The sequence below is a fragment of the Leucopleurus acutus genome (genome assembly GCF_964270905.1).
Source record: "Leucopleurus acutus genome assembly, chromosome: 7".
In the NCBI taxonomy this organism is placed as follows: Eukaryota; Metazoa; Chordata; class Mammalia; order Artiodactyla; family Delphinidae; genus Leucopleurus; species Leucopleurus acutus.
This window is the reverse complement of record NC_139150.1, coordinates 51,110,369-51,135,719: the sequence shown is the minus strand read 5'-3', so window position 1 is coordinate 51,135,719 and position 25,351 is coordinate 51,110,369. Positions and strand designations below refer to the sequence as shown.

General features: G+C 42.0%; 1 protein-coding gene across 3 annotated transcripts in view; it reads right to left on the bottom strand.

Moving 5' to 3' along the window:
* The window catches only part of DOCK8 (dedicator of cytokinesis 8), a 223,500-nt gene extending 200,982 nt beyond the window's left edge, over positions 1–22,518 (bottom strand). For 2 of the 3 annotated variants that reach the window (XM_082841972.1, XM_082841974.1), the window contains exon 1: positions 14,193–14,283. Coding sequence is in view for 1 of the 3 variants with exons in the window: in XM_082841971.1 (XP_082698097.1) it covers positions 22,146–22,198 (53 nt within the window). In the remaining 2 variants the exon portion in view is untranslated. Of the gene's footprint in view, positions 1–14,192; positions 14,284–22,145 lie in introns of those variants that run through there. The other variant, XM_082841971.1, reaches the window with a different exon arrangement.
* Between the last annotated feature and the right edge of the window lie 2,833 nt (positions 22,519–25,351).

Sequence of the window (25,351 nt, the reverse complement as noted above, 5' to 3'; positions counted from 1 at the left end):
AGATGACAGAAGGGGCAATGTCAGTGTTTTGTATAAAAGGCACAGGTCAAGGAAAGCATGGGGAAAAATAGCCAAGCAAGAGAACCAAGGGCTCCCTTCTGGGGCTCTAGGGACACAAGCCCAGAGGGGAGAGTGAGTGTGGCAGCATGTAACACCTCAGTGTCAGTGTCCCCCAGAAAAGCTACCTCACGTGAGGCCCCAGCCCACCAGATTACTATACCAAACACAAGACTCTTTTTCTTGAAGGTATAGAAGAACTTCAACACAAAGTTTGCACAGATTGCTTGTTCAACTCTGTTTTTTTTTTAATTTATAGAGGAACAGAAAATAACTTTTTAATATACTTTACATGGAGGCGACAGAATGGAATTAGAAATATTTCAGTTTATTTATAAACAATAATACTATCAACAGAAGTTAAGCTTGGAAATATTTATTTCCCCAGAGACTGCCACACTTTTGAAACAACGATTTCTCTGCCATAAAACAAATTTGAATATTTTAAAAATGACAAATAGGCACCATAAAAGATCTCCTGTCAAAAATACCCTTCTTGGGCTTCCCTGGTGGCACAGTGGTTAAGAATCCGCCTGCCAGTGCAGGGGACACGGGTTGAAGCCCTGGTCTGGGAAGATCCCACATGCCGTGGAGCAACTAAGCCCACGCGCCGTAACTACTGAGCCTGCGCTCTAGAGCCCACAAGGCACAATTACTGAGCCCGTGTGCCACAACTACTGAAGCCCATGTGCCTAGAGCCTGAGCTCCAAAACAAGAGAAGTCACCGCAATGAGAAGCCCATGCACTGCAACGAAGAGTAGCCCCCCACTCGCTGCAACTAGAGAAACCCCGCGTGTAGCAACGAAGAACCAAAGCAGCCAAAAATAAATTAATTAAATAAATTTTAAAAAAATACCCTTCTTGATTAAAAGATTAGAAAATTCATGTAAATTCTACAGGCTCATTAACTTGCCGTATTTGATTAATTTTCAAATTGTGGAAGCAGTGAAAAGACATAAAATAACAATTCATAATGTTTCTCCAGCTGAAAAAGAGACATTAAAAAACAAACAGCATAGCCAGGACATGGAAGCAACCCAAGTGTCCATCGACAGATGAATGGATAAAGAAGATGTGGCACATATATACAATGGAATATTACTCAGCCATAAAAAGAAACGAAATTGAGTTATTTGTAGTGAGGTGGATGGACCTAGAGTCTGTCATACAGAGTAAAGTAAGTCAGAAAGAGAAAAACAAATACCGTATGCTAACACATACATATGGAATCTAAAAAAAAAAATGGTCAGGAAGAACGGGAATAAAGACGCAGACTTACTAGAGAATGGACTTGAGGACATGGGGAGGGGGAAGGGTAAGCTGAGACAAAGTGAGAGAGTGGCATGGACATATATACACTACCAAATGTAAAACCGATAGCTAGTGGGAAGCAGCTGCATAGCACAGGGAGATCAGCTTTGTGACCACCTAAAGCGGTGGGATAGGGAGGGTGGGAGGGAGGGAGACGCAAGAGGGAAGAGATATGGGGATATATGTATATATGTAGCTGATTTACTTTGTTATAAAGCAGAAACTAACATACCATTGTAAAGCAATTATACCCCGATAAAGATGTTAGAAAGAAAGAAAGAAAGAAAGAAAGAAAGAAAGAAAGAAAGAAAGAAAGAAAGGAAGAAAGGAAGAAAGAAAATATAAAACAAACAGCAAATTCAAATTAATAGTATGATAAATAAGGAAATGTACTTCTTTCTATACATCAGGTGTGAATGACAATTTATGCAGTATTATATTCTATTTTGGTTGTAAGTATAAAAATATTTTTATTAAGCATCAAAAGGAAAATATTCAGGTCATATAAAACCTTTTAAACACTCAATATTCACATGTGATCTTCAATGCCAATTAGGAGACACTAAATTGAATGCTCAAAGAGAAAAAATACTGGTAAATTTCATTTTTTTCTGTGGCACCTCCATCTAGTTTATCTAACTTACTTGGACTTGTTGAAGGTCTTATTTTAAACCTGGTAAATTACCTGTGAATTACATGTCCACAATCTTGGGATTCCACAGCAAGACCACTTAGAAAAGTGGAATCATTTTATAGGTGTATTCTAAAGGTTTCAAATATATATTTGTCCTTCCTTCCACCACAAGAAAGAATCCCTTAAGTATTCCTACAGTCCATTTCCTCTGCCTCTCCTGCCTCTGTCAGATAAAAAGTAGGTCAAAAAACCACATTTTTTTGTGTGCCCTTTTTAGTTGTTTTGTTTGCTTGCCTAAACTGTCTGAAAAATCATCTCAAAGTCCCATATCCCTTGGTCTAGTGAGTTTGAAGTTTTAACATCCACATCTTGGTGCTAGCCAACGAATATTGGCTTCTCTGCCAATGACCTGGAATTGTGTAGGTATCAGAGATATTTGGGCAAATGCCTGATACTTTGCAACGGAGTAGATGCTTCAAGATATCAGTTTCTTTCTTTAGTCACAGCAGTACAGCAAATGGAGCCAACCTATGGTAGGGAGTAGGGTAGGGTCAGCCTCACTGGGGTCCTATGGAGAGAACCCTTCAGTTTCTTCACTGTTTTTCAAGATGCCTAATGATTTCATCATTAGAGATGCATTATAAATACTTTGAGAGCTGCCTTTTTTAAAAAAGCAAGTGCCCTGGAAGGCTAAATTACCCATGCTGTTAGCAAAGGATGGCCTACTACGCTGTACACAGCAGGCTGAATGAGGCCTTAGGGGCCTAGGACCTGAAGTCAGCCATCAGCAAAGCAGCCTTAGAAGGTGGGTGACCTAGAATGATAATCTGATGTGGGCAAAACAAATGGCCAGCAGTCAGAAAACCCAGGTGTCTTATGACTTGGATCCAGAGGTCTGCCCTGCCCCTGGACAGCCCTTCCATCAGCTCCCTTGGAGGGATGCACCTGCCCCCAAGAACTCAGTGAGGCAGCAGCCAGCCATCTTCAAAATTCACTGGCCCACCTGTCATAAGTGACCATAGATGGACTGGGAAGAAAACACGAGTAGGGCCTTCAGGGGCTATGGTGGGGAAGCACCTCCAATAATTTTGAACTTCAAACCTCCACAGCTAGTAGCTAACATTAGACTTGAGAGGAGTGATGGAATTCTGTGGAGGAACCCCGAAGACCTGGGAATGGCTGGCCACATAAATTAGTTTATTAATTCTTTAATAAATATTTATTAAACATCTACTATATGCTAGGAGTTATGCTAAGCTCTAAACGTTGGAAAGTTAGCAAAACCTACCCTTCTGAAGCCTCCAGTCTACTAGGGGCAGGTGGGGCGGCAGGGGCACGAAATAATCATACAAATTTAGGATTACAAATGCTAGAAAGGAGAAGAGAGTGTTCTGTGTGTATGAAAGGGGGAGATTGTGATGTACTGTGTATTTCTTTCTTTTTTTTTTTTTTTTTTTTTTGGTGGTACGCGGGCCTCTCGCTGTTGTGGCCTCTCCCGTTGCGGAGCACAGGCTCCGGATGCGCAGGCTCAGAGGCCATGGCTCACAGGCCTAGCCGCTCCGCGGCATGTGGGATCTTCCCGGACCGGGGCACAAACCCATGTCCCCTGCATCAGCAGGCGGACTCTCAACCACTGGGCCACTAGGGAAGCCCCCGTGTATTTCTATCTGTGGACGGTGGTGAAAAAACTTTGAAAGCTAATATTAAAGACCAAGTTAAGATTTTGGAGTAGTAGGTACCACAGATCATCTTTGAGGATGGATGATGGAGTTGTGGAGAAAAAGGGGGGCTGTGGACCAAGCAGTCCCTTTCACTGACAAACTCTTCCAGAGGGTAAGATGGAAAATACTTTTGCTGTCAGAGTCGTCTAGATTTGGGCAATGAGATAAATGAAGTAACTCCATCCCCCTCCCCCGCTCCCTCCACACACCCCATTTCATCTGGAGCCACTTGAGGCCTCTGGGGAAGGGTAGGGAAGAAAGAAAAACAGCTCTGCAGTTGGGAACACAGCTGTTGTTCAAACTAGGGCACCCTGAGAATCTTGACATTAAACAAAGCATGCATCAACTAGTAAATATTGAATTGTCAGGGGATCAATCAGATCTTTCTTCTTTGTATCTGAAACTTGAATTTCACTGGTAGTAGAGACTAGAACCCAAGTCTGATCCCCAGGGTGGCATGTCTTTCTCCACACTATGACATTTTCCCAGAGAATGAACACAGCAGTTGACTCTCCATCTGTGGGTGTGGTGCAGTTCATACGTCAGCAGCACTCGGGGATGGGAATGGGCACTGGTTTGAAGGGGTCAGATGTGAATGGAGCTGTGTTTGTTACACCAAAACATAAAGAGGTCTCCCCACACCTCCCAACACCCCATTCTCTCCTCCATCTAAAACTCAAGTTTCATCTATTATACCACTGAGCTAATTAAGCCCCTGAGTCTGGGCAGTGCTTTTAGTGGATTGTTTCTAGTTGTTTTTTGTGTGTGTGTGTGGTTTTTTTTTTGCGGTACACGGGCCTCTCACTGTTGTGGCCTCTCCTGTTGCGGAGCACAGGCTCTGGACGTGCAGGCTCAGCGGCCATGGCTCACGGGCCCAGCCGCTCCACGGCACGTGGGATCTTCCCGGACCGGGGTACGAACCTGTGTCCCCTGCATCGGCAGGTGGACCCTCAACCACTGCACCACCAGGGAAGCCCTGTTTCTAGTTTTGATAATATGGAGAAGGAAAAAAAAAAAGACTCTTCAGTTTGAAAATGCACCTTTGTTCATAGCTAATTTCAGAGAAAAAAAATCAAGTCTGTTTTGGTCCACTCTAATGGAAAGATAGAAAAAAGTCCATAAAATCATATTCAAGTTGTGATGAAGAGACACCAGCACAGGATTTTCAGATGCTGTAAGGCTACCTCTAGTTGTGTTTGGAGTGGACACAGTCCGTCTCTCTTGGAAGTTAATCCTCTGACTCGTCTGAGGCGAAACGAAACACATTATGGCTTGTGGAAAAAATAATCTTGACAAATTCCATGGCAATGTCACGATGAAAACTTATTTCAGCAAGAAAGGTGGCTTGCTGGCAGCAATGCTTGGCAGTAACAAGAAGCAAGCAGTGAAGAACATGGGTTCGGTCTCAGCTAGACCTGTGTTTCCACCACAGCTTTACTATTTATATCCTTGGGAAAACTGTATAACCTCACAGCCTCAGTTTCCAAATCTACATCCCTGGGATAATAAGAACACCTTGAACCTTTTAGGCTGTTATGAGAATTATATAAGGTAACACATGTGAAGGACATGGTAGAAGTGCTCAAAAAATGCAAGAATTCATTTTTAAAAATAATAGTCATTGATCATATTGTGTCTATCTCTTTCCTTCTGATGTGACAAGAAATATACCACTGATTTCTCAGTTTCTCATTGACAGTCTTCCTCTGTCAGTGAAGACAAATTATACAGTTGATCTGTCTACTTCTCAGTAAAACAGAATTTTGAAAAAGTCATAGTTAAGTTGCTGTCATTTGTTATTGGCTTGGGTCCCAAATTTCTTCTCAAGGACAGTCTGGGACCTGGCATTCATCCTTTTGAGTGGATCTAGTGGGGGAAGCATTTATAAACAAACAAAGTCATGTTAACTCTGAAAGGGATTTTAGAAATCATCTATTATAACTCCATCTTGAAGAAACTGAGACCCAGAAAGTTGAAATGTATGAATTCTTCTAAGGCCGTGCGGGGAGTGTGTAGCAGCCCAGGACAGCTGTGTTCAGGCAAAAGAAAACCTGAATCATCAGGACTACTTGATATGAAGGCTCAGGCTGCCTTTCTCTGCAGAGGAGCAGCTGCTATTTAAGTTTGCTCAGAAAACAAAACGAAACATTTTTTTTAAATGTTAAAAAAATTTTTTTAAACTGCAGAGGAGCAGTTGCTATTTAACTTTGCTCAGAAAACAAAAGAATTCCTTTAATATGGAATAAATAATTTGCTCATTTCTTAATCGCAAATGAGAATTCAACTATTTATACCAAATCACTTTCCTTTTCCAAAGGAGAAGAGGAAAGAGAAATTAACATTTATCAAACACCTATATGGTAATTTCTGCATAGTCTCATTTAATTCTCATAACAACCCTAGAGGAGAGTACATTATCTTTCTTTGTAATAGATAAAGAAGTTGAGGCCCAGAGAAGTTAAGTAGCTTGCTCACACTAGTTAGGAAGTGGTAGAATGGGCATTTGGAGCCTGGTGTGACTCAAATATTCAGGTTCGTTTCAAAATGACTTAGTGTCTTCATAAACCCTCACCTTGTGTTATTCTTCTTAACAGTGATTAACACCACCTGACGTTATATTATGTATTGATCTGAGCACTTATTATCTGTTTCCACCATTAGAACCTAACTTCTATGAGGGTAGGGTCTTTCAACAGCCCCAAAGTCTAAAATAGAGTCTGGCACATAGTAAGTGCTCAACAAATATTTGTCATATGAATGGATGGATGAATGAATGAATTAGTTATTAAGGACTTAATAAGGGGACACAATAGAAAATTAAATAGATAAATGTAAATAGTACATAACTCTGGCAATAAGAAAGAATTTGTAAGTAATAAATTAATAGTTTTTCTAGGTGAACTTACATTCTATATAACTTTACTCTCTTTGAGAAAATATACATTTAACTGCCTTAAAAGGGACAGTTTATAGATTCCTGGTTATAGCTGGAAATGTTGGTATTTATTATGAGGAGAGCCTCAAATAGGACTAAGATTATCCAGGAAAGCATTTATTTTTAACAACTGAGGCCACAAGGAAACCTAATGAATTAATAGTATTCGTCCAAATCAGATTTACCTGCAGGTTCACTGACTCAACCATAATAATGGCTTCAGTTCAATCTTTCGAGGTTGATTTTTTTTTAATGTCATATATAAAAGACTGACCTTACCAGTTATACTTATTTGAAAACAAACCATCTTTCAATAACTTTCCCCACGAATTAAGGCGAAGTTCAGGGATGCTATGTTTTTCAAATATTTTTAAACTTCATTTTAAAGACAGATGTCACACAAAACCTTCCAGAAGGACAACAATATAAAGGAAATATTTCTCTCTCTCTCTCTCTCTCTCTATATATATATATATATAAACGGATACCTGTGAGTCTGTGATTTGATTGCTAGCATTTATCCTGAGGAATAATTAAAGTTGTAAGTAAATTTGAATGCATAAATTTATTTAGTGAAGTGCTGTTTCTAGTGGTGAATAACTTGAAATAAATGTAGATCAAAAGAGAATTAGTTAAATAAATTATGAACTAGCCTCACAATGGAATATTATGCATTCATTTAGAAGTGTAATGCAAAAATATTTAGTGACATGAAAAGTTGTTCATTATATATTTTTAAATAAAAAAGCAGTATATAAGCATGCTTCCAACTCCGTAAAAAAGATGCATGTATTTGTGTGTATCTGAAAACTATATATATCAAGCTATTAAAAGTGATTAACTTTAGATTAAAAAACCAGAAATAATTTTCATTTAAGAATTGTTTGTGGGACTTCCCTGGTGGCGCAGTGGTTAAGAATCCGCCTGCCAATGCAGGGGACACGGGTTCAAGCCCTGGTCCGGGAATATCCCACATGCCACGGAGCAACTAAGCCTGTGCGCCACAACTGCTGAGCCTGCGCTCTAGAGCCCACGAGCCACAACTACTGAGCCCACGAGCCCCAACTACTGAGCCTGCCCTCTAGAGCCTCTGAGCCACAAATACTGAGCCCGTGCACCTAGAGCCCGTGCTCTGCAACAAGAGAAGCCACTGCAATGAGAAGTCCACGCACCGCAGCGAAGAGTAGCCCCCTGCTCACCGCAGCTAGAGAAAGCCTGCACGCAGCAACGAAGACCCAATGCAGCCAAAAAATTAATTAATTAATTAATTTAAAAAAAAGAATTGTTTGCTATGTGCACTTCTGCTTTTTCCATAATTCACAAATATAGCTTTTGTAATAAAAAGCCATTTTTCATTTTAGGAAAGGATAGGAAGCATGTCTGTAGGTCTCCAGTCTCTAACTGCCGTTGCTACTCTTCAGGATGAATCACTTCTCCTCAATGGTTCTGTTTTTTCAACATTTTATTTCTTTCCCATCTCTCATATAAACACTCCTGGTGATCACATGACATGCTTTACCTAAGTGACTCTACCAAATTCCCTCTATAGTCTTATACAACTTCCAAGATTTTCTATAAAGAGTTACTTTTTGGGGAAAAAGTACATGTAAATGAGTTGAACCCTTATTTTATGTTGTTGTTCCTGTTTTTAACATTTCTCCATCTCTCGTTTCCAGTGTATTTTACTTCGTCCATATGTGTTTTATTTTTCTTTTCTGAGGCCCTGTGTGACCAAGTGTGAGACCCTGTGCCAGGCGTATGACATATGTCACCTCATTGACTGATCACAGAAACACGGCACCTATTCCCATTTTACAGATGTTTTATTAAAATGCATGCAGTACTCTCTGATTTATGTGGCATTTTCACAGATGCTATTTCATTTGACCCTGTTGATGTTGGTATTATTAATATTTCTGTCTTACAGATGAGCAAACTAAGACTCGGGGAAGTTAAAGAACTTCTGAAAAATGCTCCTGTTGGGAATCAGTGGGGTTGAGACAGGAATCTGACTTGTTTGCCTCCTCCTATCCTGACTCAAAGGTTTAACCTGTTTTCTCTCTGTGGTGAGAGCTCTGTGGGTTGTTGTTATTATTATTATTACTACAACTGTTAACATGAATAAGGAAGACTGATTTCACAGATTATTAAAACGATTAAAAGGCAAAAAAAACAAGAGAATTCAACCGACCCAAAGGGAACCAGTCACGAAAAGTAAAGTGACTCAGCTTCTCATCAAAGTTCTCCTGTCACAGAGGGGAGATTGGACTATGACATTGTTACTCCTCAGTGGGAATACAAAGTTTTAGAATGCTTCTTTCTCTAACATCTGAAACATCTTATTTCCTGTCAAGTGAAATATTAATTCTAAGTTAATCACTCAAAAGCTTTAAAAATATCTTCATCTTGTGGTTTTTCCTAAAGTGTGTTAAAACTGATTGTTCTCAGGAAAAAAAAATGGCTGAGCAACTTGGCTCCTTGTCAATCTGCAGAGTTTCCAATAAGTGTACAGCTGTACATAGCACTTCTGGTGTCCTTGACTGCAATTAGATTTAAAATAAATTTTTTTTAACTATCAGTCACCTGCCTTAAAAGGATAATTATGCCTTGTATTCTTATTATCTCCTCCTAGAATCTCAGGTGCTTTCAGCATTTGCTTAAATGGCTTTTATCTATCCACCAAACACAGAGCAAACCAGTCCTACACATACATTTATTGATATTTTGTTAATGGCTCCTCCTTTGTGATTGGGACCCTGTAGCAGAGATGGCTAGTTGACCCCCAAAGATTCATGCTCCCCTTTTGCAGTGAAGATTTGTTGCTGGAAAGTAGCTGCTGGACAAGAACTCTCTTCCCCAGCCTTCCTTGCACATCAATAGACATGTAAGTAGTCCTTATCAATGGGATGTGAGTGGAAGTGATGTGTACCACTTTTGAGTTGAGGTATTTAAGAACTGGAGGCACAATATTTCACTCTCTTTTCCTCCTGGCCAACAGCTGAATGTTATCAGAAAAACCTGAAAATTTTTCTGATGGCAGAGCCATAAGGTGGAAGCAGCCTGGGTCCCTGAGTCACTGCTTGGAGGAGAGCCACCTGACCTGCATCAGACTGTGACATGAATATGAAATAAGATTTTGTTGGGTTAATCCACCGAGGTCTTGGGATTATTTGTTACAACAGCTAATTTAATACTAGACCTATAAGCCTGGATATCCCTCCTCATTAGGCCAGGGTCCTGGAATTAGATGAGCTTGAATGTGCTGCAAGTATTAATGGGATGGAAGCACCATGTTGCCACAATGGAAGTTCTGTCACTAATTTGTCCCCAGAGCAACTGCTGGGAGCAATGGCAAAGACCATTAAGTTGCTCATCAATAGACATTATCCCCTTCCTTCTAACTCAACCCTAGTTTTGTTGGAGGTGGCAATGTGCCGGGCTAATAAAAACTACATTTGCCAACCTCTCTTATAAGTAGAGTAACAGATCTGATCAATGAGGTATATAGCAAATGTCACTGTGGGAGTTTCTGGGAAAGTTCCTGAAAAGAGAGCAAAGTTAGCTGACATGCCTCTTTGGCCTTTCCTCTTCTTTCTGTCTTCAATATTCCTTCAATGCGTATAATTTCAAGAGCCATCTTCTGACTATGAGGATGAGAGCCACACGCTAAAGATGGTGGAACACAAAGACACAAGGAACCTGGGTCTCCAGTGGTATTTTGGACTAACACACCAAGCCTAAACTGCCAACCACCGGAATTCTTCCTACTCAAGAAAACTAAGTAAACCCCTGATTTATTTAAGCCACTGTTTAGTGGGATTGTCTGTTCCTTGCAGCAGCTAAAAGCAATCCTAACTCATAAAAGGGAGAACCTTCTAAGAAAGACCACAGCACATACCTTCCTAACAGGTTGATCTCTCTGCTTCTCTGCACCATTCTTTTCTTCTACTCTCATTAATCGTTCCCAGGCCAGAACATACACTGGACCAGAGCAGTCACTGAATTTCTAAGCCCATTTGGTAACTCTTGAGGATAAAGAGCTCACTGGCCCTTTTCCTAGGCATTTAATTTAGTCTCAAATCCTGCTCCTTTGAATGACACATAGCAATTTTCAAGCACCTTCCTTCTCTGATATCCTCAAACTGCTGCTTCATCTCTGGACAAGAGAGCTCTGCAATCTGGGCTCCATCAACGTCATTATGGGATTTAAGAGAAACCCAAGAAGTTATTGTTTATTCACTTGCCTCCAGGCAGGACTGTGATTAGCTCTTGCGGATATATAGCTGTCTTCCATGGGCCAAAAAAGTCTCTCACAAAGCATGACTCATTGGTAACTTTGAAGGAGTTGATTTAATCTGTTCTCAGTTTCTCTGCCAGTGAAATGGGTATTGTGATCTGAACAGAGAATGACAAGACCTTTGGCTTAAATATGTACAATTTGAAATGGGATATGATCACTTTTTTTGTTGGGGGCTGTAATAGATTAAAATGGACAAATATTTTGCAGCTCCTCCCATCAAGAAACTTAGTCTACTTCCCTACCCCTTGAAGCTGGGTTGCCTTGCGACTTGCTTTGACCAAGGAATGTGGTGTAAGTAATGTTGTAGGAGCTCTAGACTAAGCCTCAAGGAGCCTTGCAGCTTCCATCTTCATCCTCTTAGAATGTCCCCTCTACCATGTAAGGAATACGGAGCCGACTTCTGAAGGAAAAGAGACCATGTGCAGAGAGACAGCCAGCCCCCCAGGGCCCTGGACTTGTGAGTAAGGCCATCTTAGATGCTCCAGTTTCAGTCCAGCCACCAGGGAATTGCAGCCACATGATGCCCACAGCAGGACCGGCAGAACCAAACTGCTGAGCCCAACCCAAACTGCCAACCCACAGAATCATGAGAAACACTGAACTGCTGTTGCTTTAAGTGAATAAACTTTGAGGTACTCTATTAGTTTCCTAGGGATGCCATAACAAATTGTCATGAGCCTGGTGGCCTAAAACAACAGAAATTTATTCTCACGCTGTTCTGGAAGCCAGAGGTCCAAAATCAAGGTGTCAGCAGGACCTGCTCCCTCTAAAGGCTCTAGGGAAGAACCTTTCCTTGCTCTTCCAGCTTCTGGTGGTTGCTGGCAGACCTTGGTGTTCCTTGGCTTGTGGTGACATAACTGCATTCTCTGCCTGTCTTCACATGGCCTCCTCTCTGTGTGGCTCTGTGTCTCTTCTCATAAGGACACCAGTGATTGGATTTAGGGTCCACCCTAATCCAGTGTGACCTCATCTTAACTTGATTACATTTGCAAAAACCTTATTTACAAAATAAGATGACGTTCACAAAGACTTAGGAATCTTTTCGAGGGGACACAACTCAATGCACAACATGTGGTTTGTTTAACATGTAGCTAATATTGGTACTCTTTCTATCATTTTTGTACTTCAAACGTATGAAGATAAATGTAAAGAAAATAAAACAGAAAGGATAACCATGTTCTTAAAGATACTATATGACAGTGCCACTGAGTTTCAAAATCTCCCAGAAAGAAAATATCTAAGTTGACTATCTTAATTACTGTTAGTGCCAAGCAAAATTTATGATATATTAGACAGTATCAGGTATTTTAAATGTCTTTAGTCACATGTAAGACTTATTTTATAGGGGGAAAAAAACAACAACTGCATGCTTTCTCTCTGAGATGAAAGAATCCTCTGTTAGCATTGCGTGTGATATTTGTGTGAAAGTCAAAGCCTTGTTAGAGCCTCTGGTTACCGCTGCCCCACTTCTCCTCTGCTTGATCCAAACTTTTGAAAGGAGTGGTCTCTACCAACTTCCTCCATTTCCTCTGCATTGACTCCCTTCATAACCTGTGAAATCTGACTTCCTTCCCCACAGCTCCACTAAAACTGCTGTCTCAGAGGTTCACACTGATCACCATCGAGTCAAATCGGATGCCTCTTTCTTTGTCCTCATAATTTTGCATCTGACCTGTTTAACTGCCCTGTTACCTCCCTTTTCTGATACCACCCCAGTCTGCCACATCTTAGTCAAATTCTTCCTCCTCTCCGTATAGCTCTTCTCTTGCACCAACTAGCAGTGACCGTCTAGGCCCATTCCTTTTCTCTTCCCAGTCTACGTCCCTACTTAGAAAATGTGTCCATTCTTCATTCCCGGCCCCATCTTATCGATGACTTCCTAATCAATATTTTCCATCCTGACCTATCATTTAAGCCGCAAGCTTGTATCTCAAACTGCCCACTAGAAATGTTGTATATTTTATGCTCATCTGTACTAGTCAGGGTAGGCTTGGTTTTGCTGTGCTAACAAATAATCCAAAAATCATAGTGGCGGGGCTTCCCTGGTGTCGCAGTTGTTGAGAGTCCGCCTGCCGATGCAGGGGACACGGGTTCGTGCCCCGGTCCGGGAAGATCCCACATGCCGCGGAGCGGCTGGGCCCGTGAGCCATGGCCGCTGAGCCTGCGCGTCCGGAGCCTGTTCTCCGCAACGGGAGATGCCGCAGCAATGAGAGGCCCACGTACCGCAAAAAAAAAAAAAAAAAAAAAAAAAAAAACACAAAAATCTATGTACTAGGTAATTCCAGTTGAATTTCTAATATGCATCTTAGTATGTCCCCAATTAAACTCCTGATTCAGCCTGAAAGCCTATTCTTCATCCAGCCCTTATCTGTTAAAAGCATCAACATCCACACATAACTCTAACCTGAGAGACATTTTGATTCCTCTTTTTCTCTCATTGTTCTCCATGCCACATCTAATCCATCAGCCCAATTTCCAAAATATGTCTCAGAGCTGGCGGCTTCTCTCCCTCTATTCTCGGCTCTCCAGTCCTGCCACAGTCACCTTGCCCCTGGACCCTGTACTACCTCTCACCTGGCCTTGCTCCTGCTCATTTCTTCTCCATAGTGGAGCCAGAGTGATCCTCTAAACACAGAGGTCAATCACATCGTGCCTCTGCTCTCAAAACCTTCCCATTGCACTTGGAATAACATTTGAACATTTTCCTCGGCTTCTAAGGACTTTTTTTTTTTTTTTTTTTTTTTTTTTTTTTGCGGTACGCGGGCCTCTCACTGTCGTGGCCTCTCCCGTTGCGAAGCACAGGCTCCGGACGCGCAGGCTCAGCGGCCATGGCTCACGGGCCCAGCCGCTCCGTGGCATGCGGGATCTTCCCGGACCGGGGCACGAACCCGTGTCACCTGCATCGGCAGGCGGACTCTCAACCACTGTGCCACCAGGGAAGCCCTAAGTTTCTTTTTGTGATTTCATTTCTGCCTACTTTTCTCTTCATCTCTACCACCCCCCACCCCCACCCCCCCCTCACTCACTCTATCCAGACACACTGGCTCTCTTTTCTTCCAACACATCAGCCTTACTTTTGCCCTGGGTATGGCACTTGCTAACTAACTCCCCTGCCTGGTCCTGGCCGGAGCTCATCTCCTTAGGGATGCCTTCCTTGACCATTCCATCTTAAGGTATCCACACACCTGACATGGCCCTTTTTACATTCTCTAAATACATAGCACCATATCTTACCTGCTATTTCCTTTTCATTTCCTGGTTTATTTCTTTATTGTCTTCCCATTGGAAAAATGACTTCTTTCAGGACAAGAACCTTGTCTGCTTATTCACTGCTCTATCCTCACCTCTTAGAACACACACTGCCAGGCACATAGTTGACTACAATCAATATGCATGAAATGAGCCAGTGAATAAATATTTAGTTGTTTCTCAGGTCCAGCTGATTCCCCTTGAAGTATCTGTTGACGCAGACCCTTTGCTTTCCATGCTCATTAACGCCAGCCTAATCCCAGACATCACCTCACGTCGGAATGACTGCAACTGCCTCCTTACCCCTCTCGTGGAGCCCCCTCGAACCCATTCTTCGCACTATACCAGTTTCATCTGTCAATCACCTCCCTGTCCTTCAGGCCTGGCTGAGGCCTCACCCCCTCACCCTCTAGGGCTGCTACTCCTTCCTTCCCCTCTGAGTTATGTCAACATTTCATTCCTGCCCTTAACCCTCACCTGGCCATGCAACCAAACACCATCTCTTGTGTTCACTTATGTGAATCTGCTCACTCCAGCTGAATTCTGGGGGCATAAACTTGTTGTTTTGGGGGTTTGGGTTTTTTTTTTTTGTTTCTCATAATGCCTAGAGAGAATCATAGGCAATCAAAAAATTCATGTGAGTTGAATGAAATTATTGGGTAGAGAACAAGATACAATAGGCAAATTGGAGACATATACACACTACTATATATAAAATAGATAACTAATAATAACCTATTGCAGAACATAGGGAACTCTACCCAATACTCTGTAATGGCCTATATGAGAAAAGAATCCAGAAAAGGGTGGATATATGTATACGTATAACTGATTCACTTTGCTGTACAGCAGAAACTAACACAACATTGTAAATCAACTATATTCCAGTAAAGGTTAATTTTAAAAAATAGGCAAATTGGATACCCCTTCTAAAGGGATACTGTGAGAACAGGTAGTGATTTAGAATGAAAGAGTAAAATACCAGTAGGTAAAGCAAACCAGAGGCAATCCTGTCCCCATAGAGAACAGAAGGCCAGCATTGCCTTGAAACAACGCTTCCGGTAAATAGCAGGATAAAGTGCATTTTTAGTGGACTTTGAACCCAAGTTTTTCTACGAGCAAAAGGGAAAGGGGATGGCCATTCTGGTGTAAATTACTGCATGAGGACAAAAAGCACCCCTAACCCTAACAACCCAGGGCCTCAGGGGGGTAACTTCTTGATGAGACCCCAAGTTCTCTTGAGTGTTCAGAGGACACAGCACAGAACTGACTACGGAGAACTCAAACAGTTCCAACAAAGAAGATGTCTGCTGTGTGCTGAGTATTGCCCTGTGTAGCAACAAGGCAAAGCAGAGATTTGGGGAAAAACATTTCTATCCATGGCCTTTCTTCCCAGTTTGTCTCATTTGAGGTGTGGTACAATAGAGGAACTACATCTCCCTGATCAAACGGGATAATCAGCCCAACCATTCAGTTTTACCAAGCCCCAAATATCCCCATAAGGATTTTACATCTGGTAGTGTCTATATTGCATAACTATTTTAATCCCTAAAGAATGACTTCAGAGGTCATACAGGGATCTGGGAGAGAAGCTGAATAGGAAGAGGTAAGAGACATTGAAGAGAAGGGGTCAAGATTTCTAATACAGTCTTAAAAGAATGATAAAACCAGGCGGGGGTGTGAATGTGAGGAAATGAGAACTTGTAGGGCCACTGGCAGGCGTGTAAATAGGTATAACTTTTCTGGGAAGCAACTTGGCCATGTGCAGCAAAAGCTTGAAAAATGTTTCTTTCCTTTAAGCAAGCAATGCCACTTCTAGAAATTTTAAGGGAGTATTTGCACTAACACATAAAGATATATACATAAAACTGTTCATCAAGCTTTGTACATTATTATAAAAAAATTAGAAACTATCTTAAGGCCCAATCATAGAGAATTAATTCAATAAATCACTGTATATCTAATCAACACAATTTTATACAGCCTATGTAAATTATAATGTAGCTCTACATGGATGAACATGGAGAGTTCATATTTTTAAATTTAAAAAATACAGCATAAAACATGTGCAATGTGATCTCATTTTTCTAAAAGTGGAAAGATGTACATCCAAATATTAAGAGCTATAACTTATGGGTAATAGAAATTTTTGCTTGCTGTACTTTCCTACTTTTAATGATGAACATGGATGAAAGAACAGAATGTGGATGAAACACTGGTTCTGCCATTGCCATTTCTGCTTTTCTGATCCTGCATCTGATCTAAACACAGTGGGACATAACATAATGGTCTTATACCCTAGGCCAACTTTGCCAGTTTGTTTGATTTCAGCGCACCCTGCATACAGAGGCCTTCCTATATACTTTCAGAGATATCATTCTGTTTTTATTCTGCGTACCCCCAAGTTGTCAATATAGCAAACTATACTACTAAAGTGCAAACTCTAGAAGCACAGGGACCACACTTAACCACAACTGCATAAACTCTGTTGTAATTTCCTAGAGCCTAGAGAACCTTTATAGCTGCTGATTGGTAATAAATTAGACTGAACATTCTTGGGAAAAGGAATAGCACATTCCTGTTGCTTTAGCCACTGATTATTGACCAAAACATGAATAAGCACCTGGTGTTTACCACTGAAAAGAACTAAGCACTCTTTTTTCTTAGCTTCCTCCAGCAAGAAGTCTGAGTACTCACATCCCTGTCTGTTACAGAGGATGGAAGGTTGAGGTGTTTTTAACATCATCTCATTCCATCACTAGCTCTGTGTGGGGAGTGGAGATGTGAGACCTGGTCCCCTGAACTCTTCCTCTCTCCCTAGGTAACCACATGACATAATTATATTTTCTTTGCCATGCAGAAGTAAACACTGACTTTACATGTACATGTGAATTGTCAGAGCTCAAAGAACTCCAATTGAAAAGCTCACCCTGGCAGAAGGTTCTTTCTATTGTACTAGATGACTGAAGTTCAAGTGGAGCTTTTCCAAGAATCCAAAAATAAAATGATTCTGAATGTGAAAGACCGAAATTCTGAGTTCAATTGCCTGAAGCCTTTTCTCGTGGTTTTTGGTCTAGAACACGTCCGATGAATGAAGCAATTTCTGAAAGCAACCACATCCTGCTCTGCCATCACTACTAAAGAATAGCACTGTTTCACTGCAGACGTGCATTTAGACATATGAATACATATATTTTATGCTTGCATCATTTTTGCAGACAAAATTAGCAAACACTTCTCAGGAACAGCTCAGTGCCGCCTTCTTGTTCTGGTCTTTATGCCGAAAATTATTGGGATTGTCCTTTTTTTATTGAAGAATACTTGATTTACAATGTCATGTTATGATCTCATTACACTGTAAATGTCAATGTCACTTTGTACATTGGGGACGCGGGTTCGTGCCCTGGTCTGGGAAGATCCCACATGCTGCGGAGCGGCTGGGCCCGTGAGCCATGGCCGCTGAGCCTGCGCATCCGGAGCCTGTGCTCCGCAACGGGAGAGGCCACAACAGTGAGAGGCCCGCGTACCGCAAAAAAAAAAAAACTGAGACAGTAGCATGGTGTATAGTGGTTTAGGGAGAGGATTCTGAAGCAAGCCTGCCTGCATTTGAATAACAGCTCTGGTCTTAGCTGTTTGTGACTTTGGACAATTTTCATAAGTCCTTAGTGCCCAGTTTTTCCATCTGTAAAATGGAGATAGTAATTGTTCCTACATCACAGGGGTGAATGAGTTATGATATGCATAGACCCATACCTGCCATACAGTAAGAATTATACAAGCATAAGTCATTATTATTTACCCCTTTCAATCCTTAATGTCCAGAGGATCATTAATATTTTTTCTACATTGTGCATTTTTCCTCTCTTTACCCAAGGTCCTTACATTACTTTAATATTTGATCTAGTTCTATATCCTGTGTTTGAAAGAAACTAAGATTTTGTTTAATGAATTTTCAGAATAGTAATAATAATTTTTATAACACACGAAAGCCCTAAACGCTACTAAGAAAGAAAGGTAGTTGATAAGACTTGGCGCTCATACAAGGAATGTATTATGACACTTAATGCAGCAGTGCCTGAATTCCCCAATGCAAACATAATTATGAACTGCTTAATTCAGATGTAGTCTTTCCTTTGCGCACAGGAAGTTAGTGACAATTAAACTGAAACGAAGACAAATATCTAACACTTATAAGAAATTAAACTTTACTCTTCCAGCTTAGAAAAATTCAGTGGTAGATCTTTTCTCTTGTATCTCCCCAAGCTGTGGGTTCTAGAGAGATGTTCAACTGTAACACATCATACAATCACATCATACAATTACACTTGGTGCTCAAAATGAAACAAAAAAAAAATCCTATGATGATTTCCAACACATGGAAATTTAGGTTTCATAAGAATATGAAAGAGCCAGGGCAATCATGGGGGAATGGGCACTGGTGGGCATTCCCAGGTTCCTCCTTCACTTTGGTCCTGCCCCTAGACTGGGCAATGCTGCTTGCAGGAAGCCAAAGAATTTGGGAACAATGAGGAACATTCTTTTCCTACTGTGAGGTAGTCTGCTCACTCTTTCTTTAGGCTGGTATGGGCAGAACTCAGCTTTTTACAAGTAAAATTTTTAATATATCAGATATGAGTATTTCCTTTATAGGAAGCACATTGATTTAACCCCACAAACATATTTTAATGATAGTTTGTATCATTCAGGGTAGAAAGGTGAAAAATATGCTGAATGTACTGATGGCCATATTTGCAACATTGCCTGACTTTTTTAAGTTGATCTATTTAAAAAAAAGAATAGTACATAGGCATGCAAGGGAAAATATTTTCTTTCCCAACTTCAAAACTGCAAAACATCACAGTTTGTTTACATGTTAAACACTGATCAGAACAATTTGCAATGCTGCTACTGAAAGGTTTTTTTTTTTAATTACTTACTTACTTGCTTTTAAAGGAAATTCTTAAGAAATGTGGATCAAAATAGCACATGCCCAATTAAGAACAGTCTTTGGAGCAGTTTGTAATCCCAGCTCTGCGTCTGATGTTTGCATGGCCTTGAACAAATTACATGGCCTGTGCAACTACATCTCCAAGCTTCATTTTCTTCTTCTGTATGAGACGTCAGGTGAGTCTCATAGGGTTTTTGTAAGAATCTAACAATATAATCTGTTAAGCACATAATACAGTGTCTGGGACATACTAAATGATCAATAAATGGTGCATTTTAATATTATCTTAATACTAGGTATGCCCTTATTAATCCATTCCTTTGAACAATAATTTCTGCCAAGCTCTTCTGCATAACTCTCTACACAGTACACAAAATGCTTCCAAAGGGAAAACAGAACCCCTTAAACAGGAATATCCAATCCTTATTTTTGCCTGAGGATTAGGGAACATTTTAAATTTTATTTAACTTGAGAGGGGCCTTTCTTGGTCAGATTGCATCATGCATTCTGTTCCACTGGGTGTGTCTGGTATCCTCAGCACAGAGATGGAAGACATATGAGCAAGAACTTCAGCCCCAAGGGGGCTCCAACCTGCTACTGGCATCATTGTTCCCAGCCCATTGGTCCCTGCACAGGAAGTTCTCCAGCTTCAGCTTTCCTTCCTACCTTTCTTTCTTAGAATCTTCAAGTTGGTGGCAATGGAGATGATGACAACAATGATGAAGCTGATAGTAATGTGGATGAAGCCAGCTAGCATTTATTTAACATTTATTCTGAGCCAGGCACTCTAAGCACTTTGTATATATTATTTCACTTAATCCTCTCAACATACAAGGTAGGTATTGATATGATGAATATCTCCATTCAACATATAAAAACTCAAAGTTTAGAGAGGTTAAATAGCATGCCCAGTGTCACACAGTTAGTCTGGTGCAGAGAGCCAATCGGTAAGCAGATGTGATTCCAGCCAGGGCCTTTATTCTTTTTTTTTTTTTTTAGAATCTTTGTTTTTATTTCAGTTTTGATTATCTTGTTTCATTGGATTAACAGACTAGTATTTGTCATGGTTACACAGGTATTATTGGTTTTTTAAATTAATTTTTATTGGAGTATAGCTGCTTTACAATGTTGTGTTAGTTTCTACTGTACAGCAAAATGAATCAGCCATACATACACATATATTCCCCCTTTTTTGGACTTCCTTCCCATCCAGGTCACCACAGAGCACTGAGTAGAGTTCCCTGTGCTATACAGTATGTCCTCGTTCGTTATCTATTTTATACATAGTATCAACAGTGTATATGTGTCAATCCCAATCTCCCAATTCCTCCCACCCTCCCACTTACCCCTCAGTACCCATACATTTGTTCTCTGTGTGTCTCTATGTCTGCTTTGCAAATAAGATCATCCATACCATTTTAAGTAAGTCAGAAAGGGCCTTTATTCTGAAGCCCCAGGCTACACCAACCCCACTGCTGCTTTCAAGACTGCCTTGTAGGGATCAGTGCAGGTTCTACTGCTCTCCTCAGATTAATTCCACCCAACCCCAAGGCTCTAACATATTTCTGTCAGTCATACCACCTGACCTGAAATGCACCGAGACAGAAGAGCAGCAGCTATGACAAGTGGTACATCCATCAGGAACTTCAGTTTGATTTCCCTCAGCCCCCAAACGAACTGCCCCTCCTGCATGGCAACAGGCACAAAACCCGCTGCAGAAAAAAATCCCCATAGGGAAATCCCTGATATACTTTATGCCTTTTGACTACTACCTTTTGGCCTCCAACATTAATACACAGTACACAATAATAATTAAACTCATTTTAAAGATGAAGAAATAGTAAGGTAAGAGAAATGGTTTGCTCACAGCTACACAACAGGTGGAAATAAAAAGGCCAGTAAAGCTCAATATGCCCTCTGCAAGACCTTACCACCTTATTATTCCAGGCTTCTAATTCCCCGTGGCTGAAGCCTCTTCACAGTCTAGCAGCACAAAAATGGACTGTGGAACTAGCCTTTCACAGGCTCAGCTAAAAGAAGACTAACTAATCCTAGAGCAATGAGGGTAGTAAAATAATAAGTTGACCCTTCAGGATGAATTTCATATTATCTTTTAACCAGACAGTCTAGATTTCTCAGGGCACGACAAAAATGTCTCCAAACACTTCTCGGCAGTTTTCAGTGGAGGAAAAACTGCAGTTAAAGCACCTTTAGTGAGAGCAGTAGATGTGCTTGCATTTAGTTTGTGCAATTTTCATTATGAATTGGATGGTGGGTTGGATCTATGTCCTTAGTTCTTTGCTGGAGTGCTAGAAATGTAAAAATGTCAACCACAGGCCATTCCTTTTTGTTTATTTAAACGGAGAATTTAAAAAATCACTTTTTCCAGTTCATGGCTCCTTTGGACCAGAGAATAAAAATAGCGATGTCAGTAGGAGCCAAACTTTTTTCTGGAAAAATAAAACGAGGGGGGAAAGCGTCCTCCTCAGAACAACCGAAATCTTGAAGCAGCTGCCTCAAAGCAAAACTCTCCTCATTTCAACCACTTCTTCTCTCGCCCCTTCTCGGAGCAGCCTCAAAGCAAGGCGCAGTTTATGAGAAACTCCGTGGCGTGCCCAGCACTGCTAACCGGGCGTCCTTCCCACTACCCGGGCCCGGCCACCTGTCAACCCCGAGGGCGGCGCGGGCGAGGTGGGGCTGGGGACGTGGCTCCGGGAAGAGGCACTGGTGACAGGACCATCAGGGGGACTGGGATTCTCGGGGAGGAGCTGGCTGAGCCCAGCCCTCGGGCCATCCCGCGCTCAACGGCCCCACCGCAGCCGCCTCGAGGCCCCGGGCCCCCCGCCGTGTCTCGGGCGCCACCCCTCCCCGCGGACTCCCTGGGACTCTGGCGGCGGCAACCTCCACCCCCACCCCTTGGAGCTGCCCAGGCGCCGCACTCCACCAGCTGGGGCGGTGCGGCCGCGAGTCCGCCGCGGGGCGCCTCTTACCTGTTGATCTTGAGCGCGAACGCGCGGCGCTCTGCGCTCGGCAGCGTGGCCATGGCGTGCCGGCAGCTCTTCGGCCTCTAGGGTCTCGTGAGGCGCCCAGCGGGGGCCCGGTGCGCCGCAGGGCTGCAGCAGCACGTGCCGAGCGGGACGCGAGCCTCATCTGTCAGTCGCAGCTGGAAACTTCCGCATTTCCACCTTCAGCGCTGAAATCACCCCGGGGGAGGGCCCAACCTCAGAGCTGCGGCGGCCAGCCCTGCCACCCGGCGCCCGGCCCGGCGCCCAGGGAGCGGAGCGCGAGGAGGGTGTGGACCCACCGCGGAATTGCCCTCCGGATGCTCGGACCGCCGGCGCGCTTCTTCCCGGGGCCCTGACCTCAGGCAGAAAGGAGCTCGGGCGGATGACCCGGCGACCACTGAGCGAGGCCGGAAACTCCATCTGCCCGAAGCTGCGAGGCTGCCAAAGGCCTGTGGGCAAGAGCTGGGAACGCGCGCCTTCCGCCCGCCCCGCACAGCTGGCGCGAGGTCGGGAAACCAACCCTGGAATTCTTTGCGCCAGGCCTTGTTAAGTGTTCGCACCATGCCCTGGAGCAGGCAGCTTAAATTTAACAAGAAGAAGAAAAAAAAAACGTTGGTGGGAACTTCGGGAGACATACCAACTTTCGCAAACGGTATGTCCGTCATCCTTATTGGGGTGACTTTAAATAAATACGAGTCCATGCAAGGAATAAACAATTTTTTTAAACCTGGAGATAAATGCTTTTCTCTGGAGAAACAGTGCACAGCACTTTGCTGTGATTCAAGCATATGCTGCAACCCTGTTTATTTCAGCTTCAGACCGAGAAGTGTATGAAGAAGTCCAGCCCCAAACTCAAGAAAAATATCAGAAAAGTCCCAGTGCTCACTGGAGTGGAAAAGTCTGTGTTTACCGACTTGCTCTAAGTTTTACTCTGCTAGAGCACTCCGTATGTAATGCCTCTGTTTGTCAACTGACCCTTAAAAAAAATACGAAATCGAGATACGTTTGGTTCAAAGCTGCACTACTGTCCAGTAGGTAGCCACTACCCACATGTGGCTATGGACCCCTTGAAATTATAGTTAGTCTGAATTGAGATGTGCTGTGTAAAATTCGCACCGAACTTTGAACACAGTATAGACTGCCTTTCTTTCTCTGGTTTCAGCTAGCTCAGGTAGTTTAGTAATTCTTCAGAGCTGGTTAGGTAACTCTCCTCCCCCTCCCCACTTCAAGTATCAATGGCTTTAAGCATAGTATAAGACACAGGTCATAAGTGAGACATTACATAGACTATGAAACGAGACCCAAAGAAAAGAAAACTTTTTGAAATGTGGAGTTTCTGACTTTCAAAATTCTCCCAGGTATGTTTACCACACTGGAATTTATAAGCAAAGATGTACATAGAAAAATACTAAGAGAACAATTCAATACCTCTTCAAACTGGGAACAAATAGATGATTTGTAGAAAATTGTTTTATACTAGAATCTTCAGTCTACCGTGTACTAAGTCAGCCTTTCGAATGGGCTTCTCTTAGTTTCTGAATGATGGTGACATACACTTTCATACAGAGCAAAATATATTGTTGTCCACACAACATAAATAAAATGTAATGAGAGTATCTCAAATTTTCAGAATTTGCAATTAAGGAAAAGTTTTGTGTGGGGGGGGAGGGGGGGAGGAATCTTAAAATCTCCCATCTTATGTCAGCTTATGCTGCATTCAACTCATTCACCTTAGCATTTGGTACGTAACTATGAAAGTAAAGCCAGCATCATTATCCTCCATCCCATCAATTCCTTAGTTAGAAATGATGGTTAGAAATGACTCCAGATTTCCTTAACAGCCTTTTGGTAATTCACCATGAGTGTGTTATCCACTAAATTAGGCAAATGCCTATTTTTAAATATTCTATCTGCTCTTGGGTACAGTCACAGATCTCTGGCAAACTTCAAAAATAGCTAAGTGCCTTGCTTCATTTCTCACTCCCTCCTATTTCCCTCTAGGGCTTCTTTCCTAACTGCCACTCTGTCCAAAGCCCACTCTGAAAGGCTTCCTTCTTTCCACACCATGTGACATCTCTAGACCTTCCTCTTTCTCTGCATCTTTGTGTCATTTGATTTTGTTTCTCACCTTTATAAAATTCCTCCCTTCTATGACAGACCTTATATCAATTATCCCAAATTCTCCTGTAGTTTTCTCCATATCTTCTTCTTCTTACCTCCTCAGAAAGCCAATCTCTTTCTTTACATTGCATCTTACTTATTTTTTACAACAGACAAATAACACTTACCTTGTACCAGGGCCTGTATCAAGCCCTTTTCAAATATTAATTAATAACAACCCTTAAGTAATAACATTATCCTCACTTTGCAGCTGGGGAAACCAAGGCTCAGAGAGGTTAAGTGACTGGCCCGAGATCACAGACTAGTACGGGGCATTTCCAACCCCCCAGATATTTCCACTTAAATATCTTCAAACTCCACAAACATAAAACCGAAACTCTCCATCTCCTCTACCCAGTTGTATAAGCTTGCTGTCCCTCCATAATCACTCATTTCTGTTGGTGGCACTATTTCCCACTTGCCAGTTAAAAGCTTTGGAATCATTTAATGGAGGGGAAAGCAAGAAATCTGGGTTCTGGCTTCAGGTTTTCACTAACTATGTGATCCTGAGCAAGTCACACCCTGTTTGGACCACAAAATTCTCAGTCATAGAATGACCCCATCTGCTCTTCTCTTTATAATGTGTCAGCTCTACTTCTTCCTCTTCTTTACCCTTCAGATCTAATCAGCTAACAAGGCCTGTCATTTATTCTATATAAACATCACTCCTTCATAAATATCACTGTTCTCACTGCTTCCATTCTGACCCAGCCCTTATAAATTAATGTGTGGATGACAAAAATAAGATTTTAAATGGCTCCCTGCCTATAGCTTCTCCTTATTCCAATCCAGTCTGACTCTACCACTGTATTAATTTTACTAAAATACCGTTTCATCATGTTACTTCCCTGCTCAATTAACTTTGGTGGCTTCCTATAGCCTCTATGACCAAGTGTGACCTTCTCCAACTGGCTTATAGTGGCTTCTCCGTGTCATGTAAGTAACTCTATCCCTTACCTCTTTGTTGAAGCAAGGAAGATCTTCAGCTAGAGAAATCGGTGTTCTTCCTGCCTGGGGCCTCCTTTGCTTAT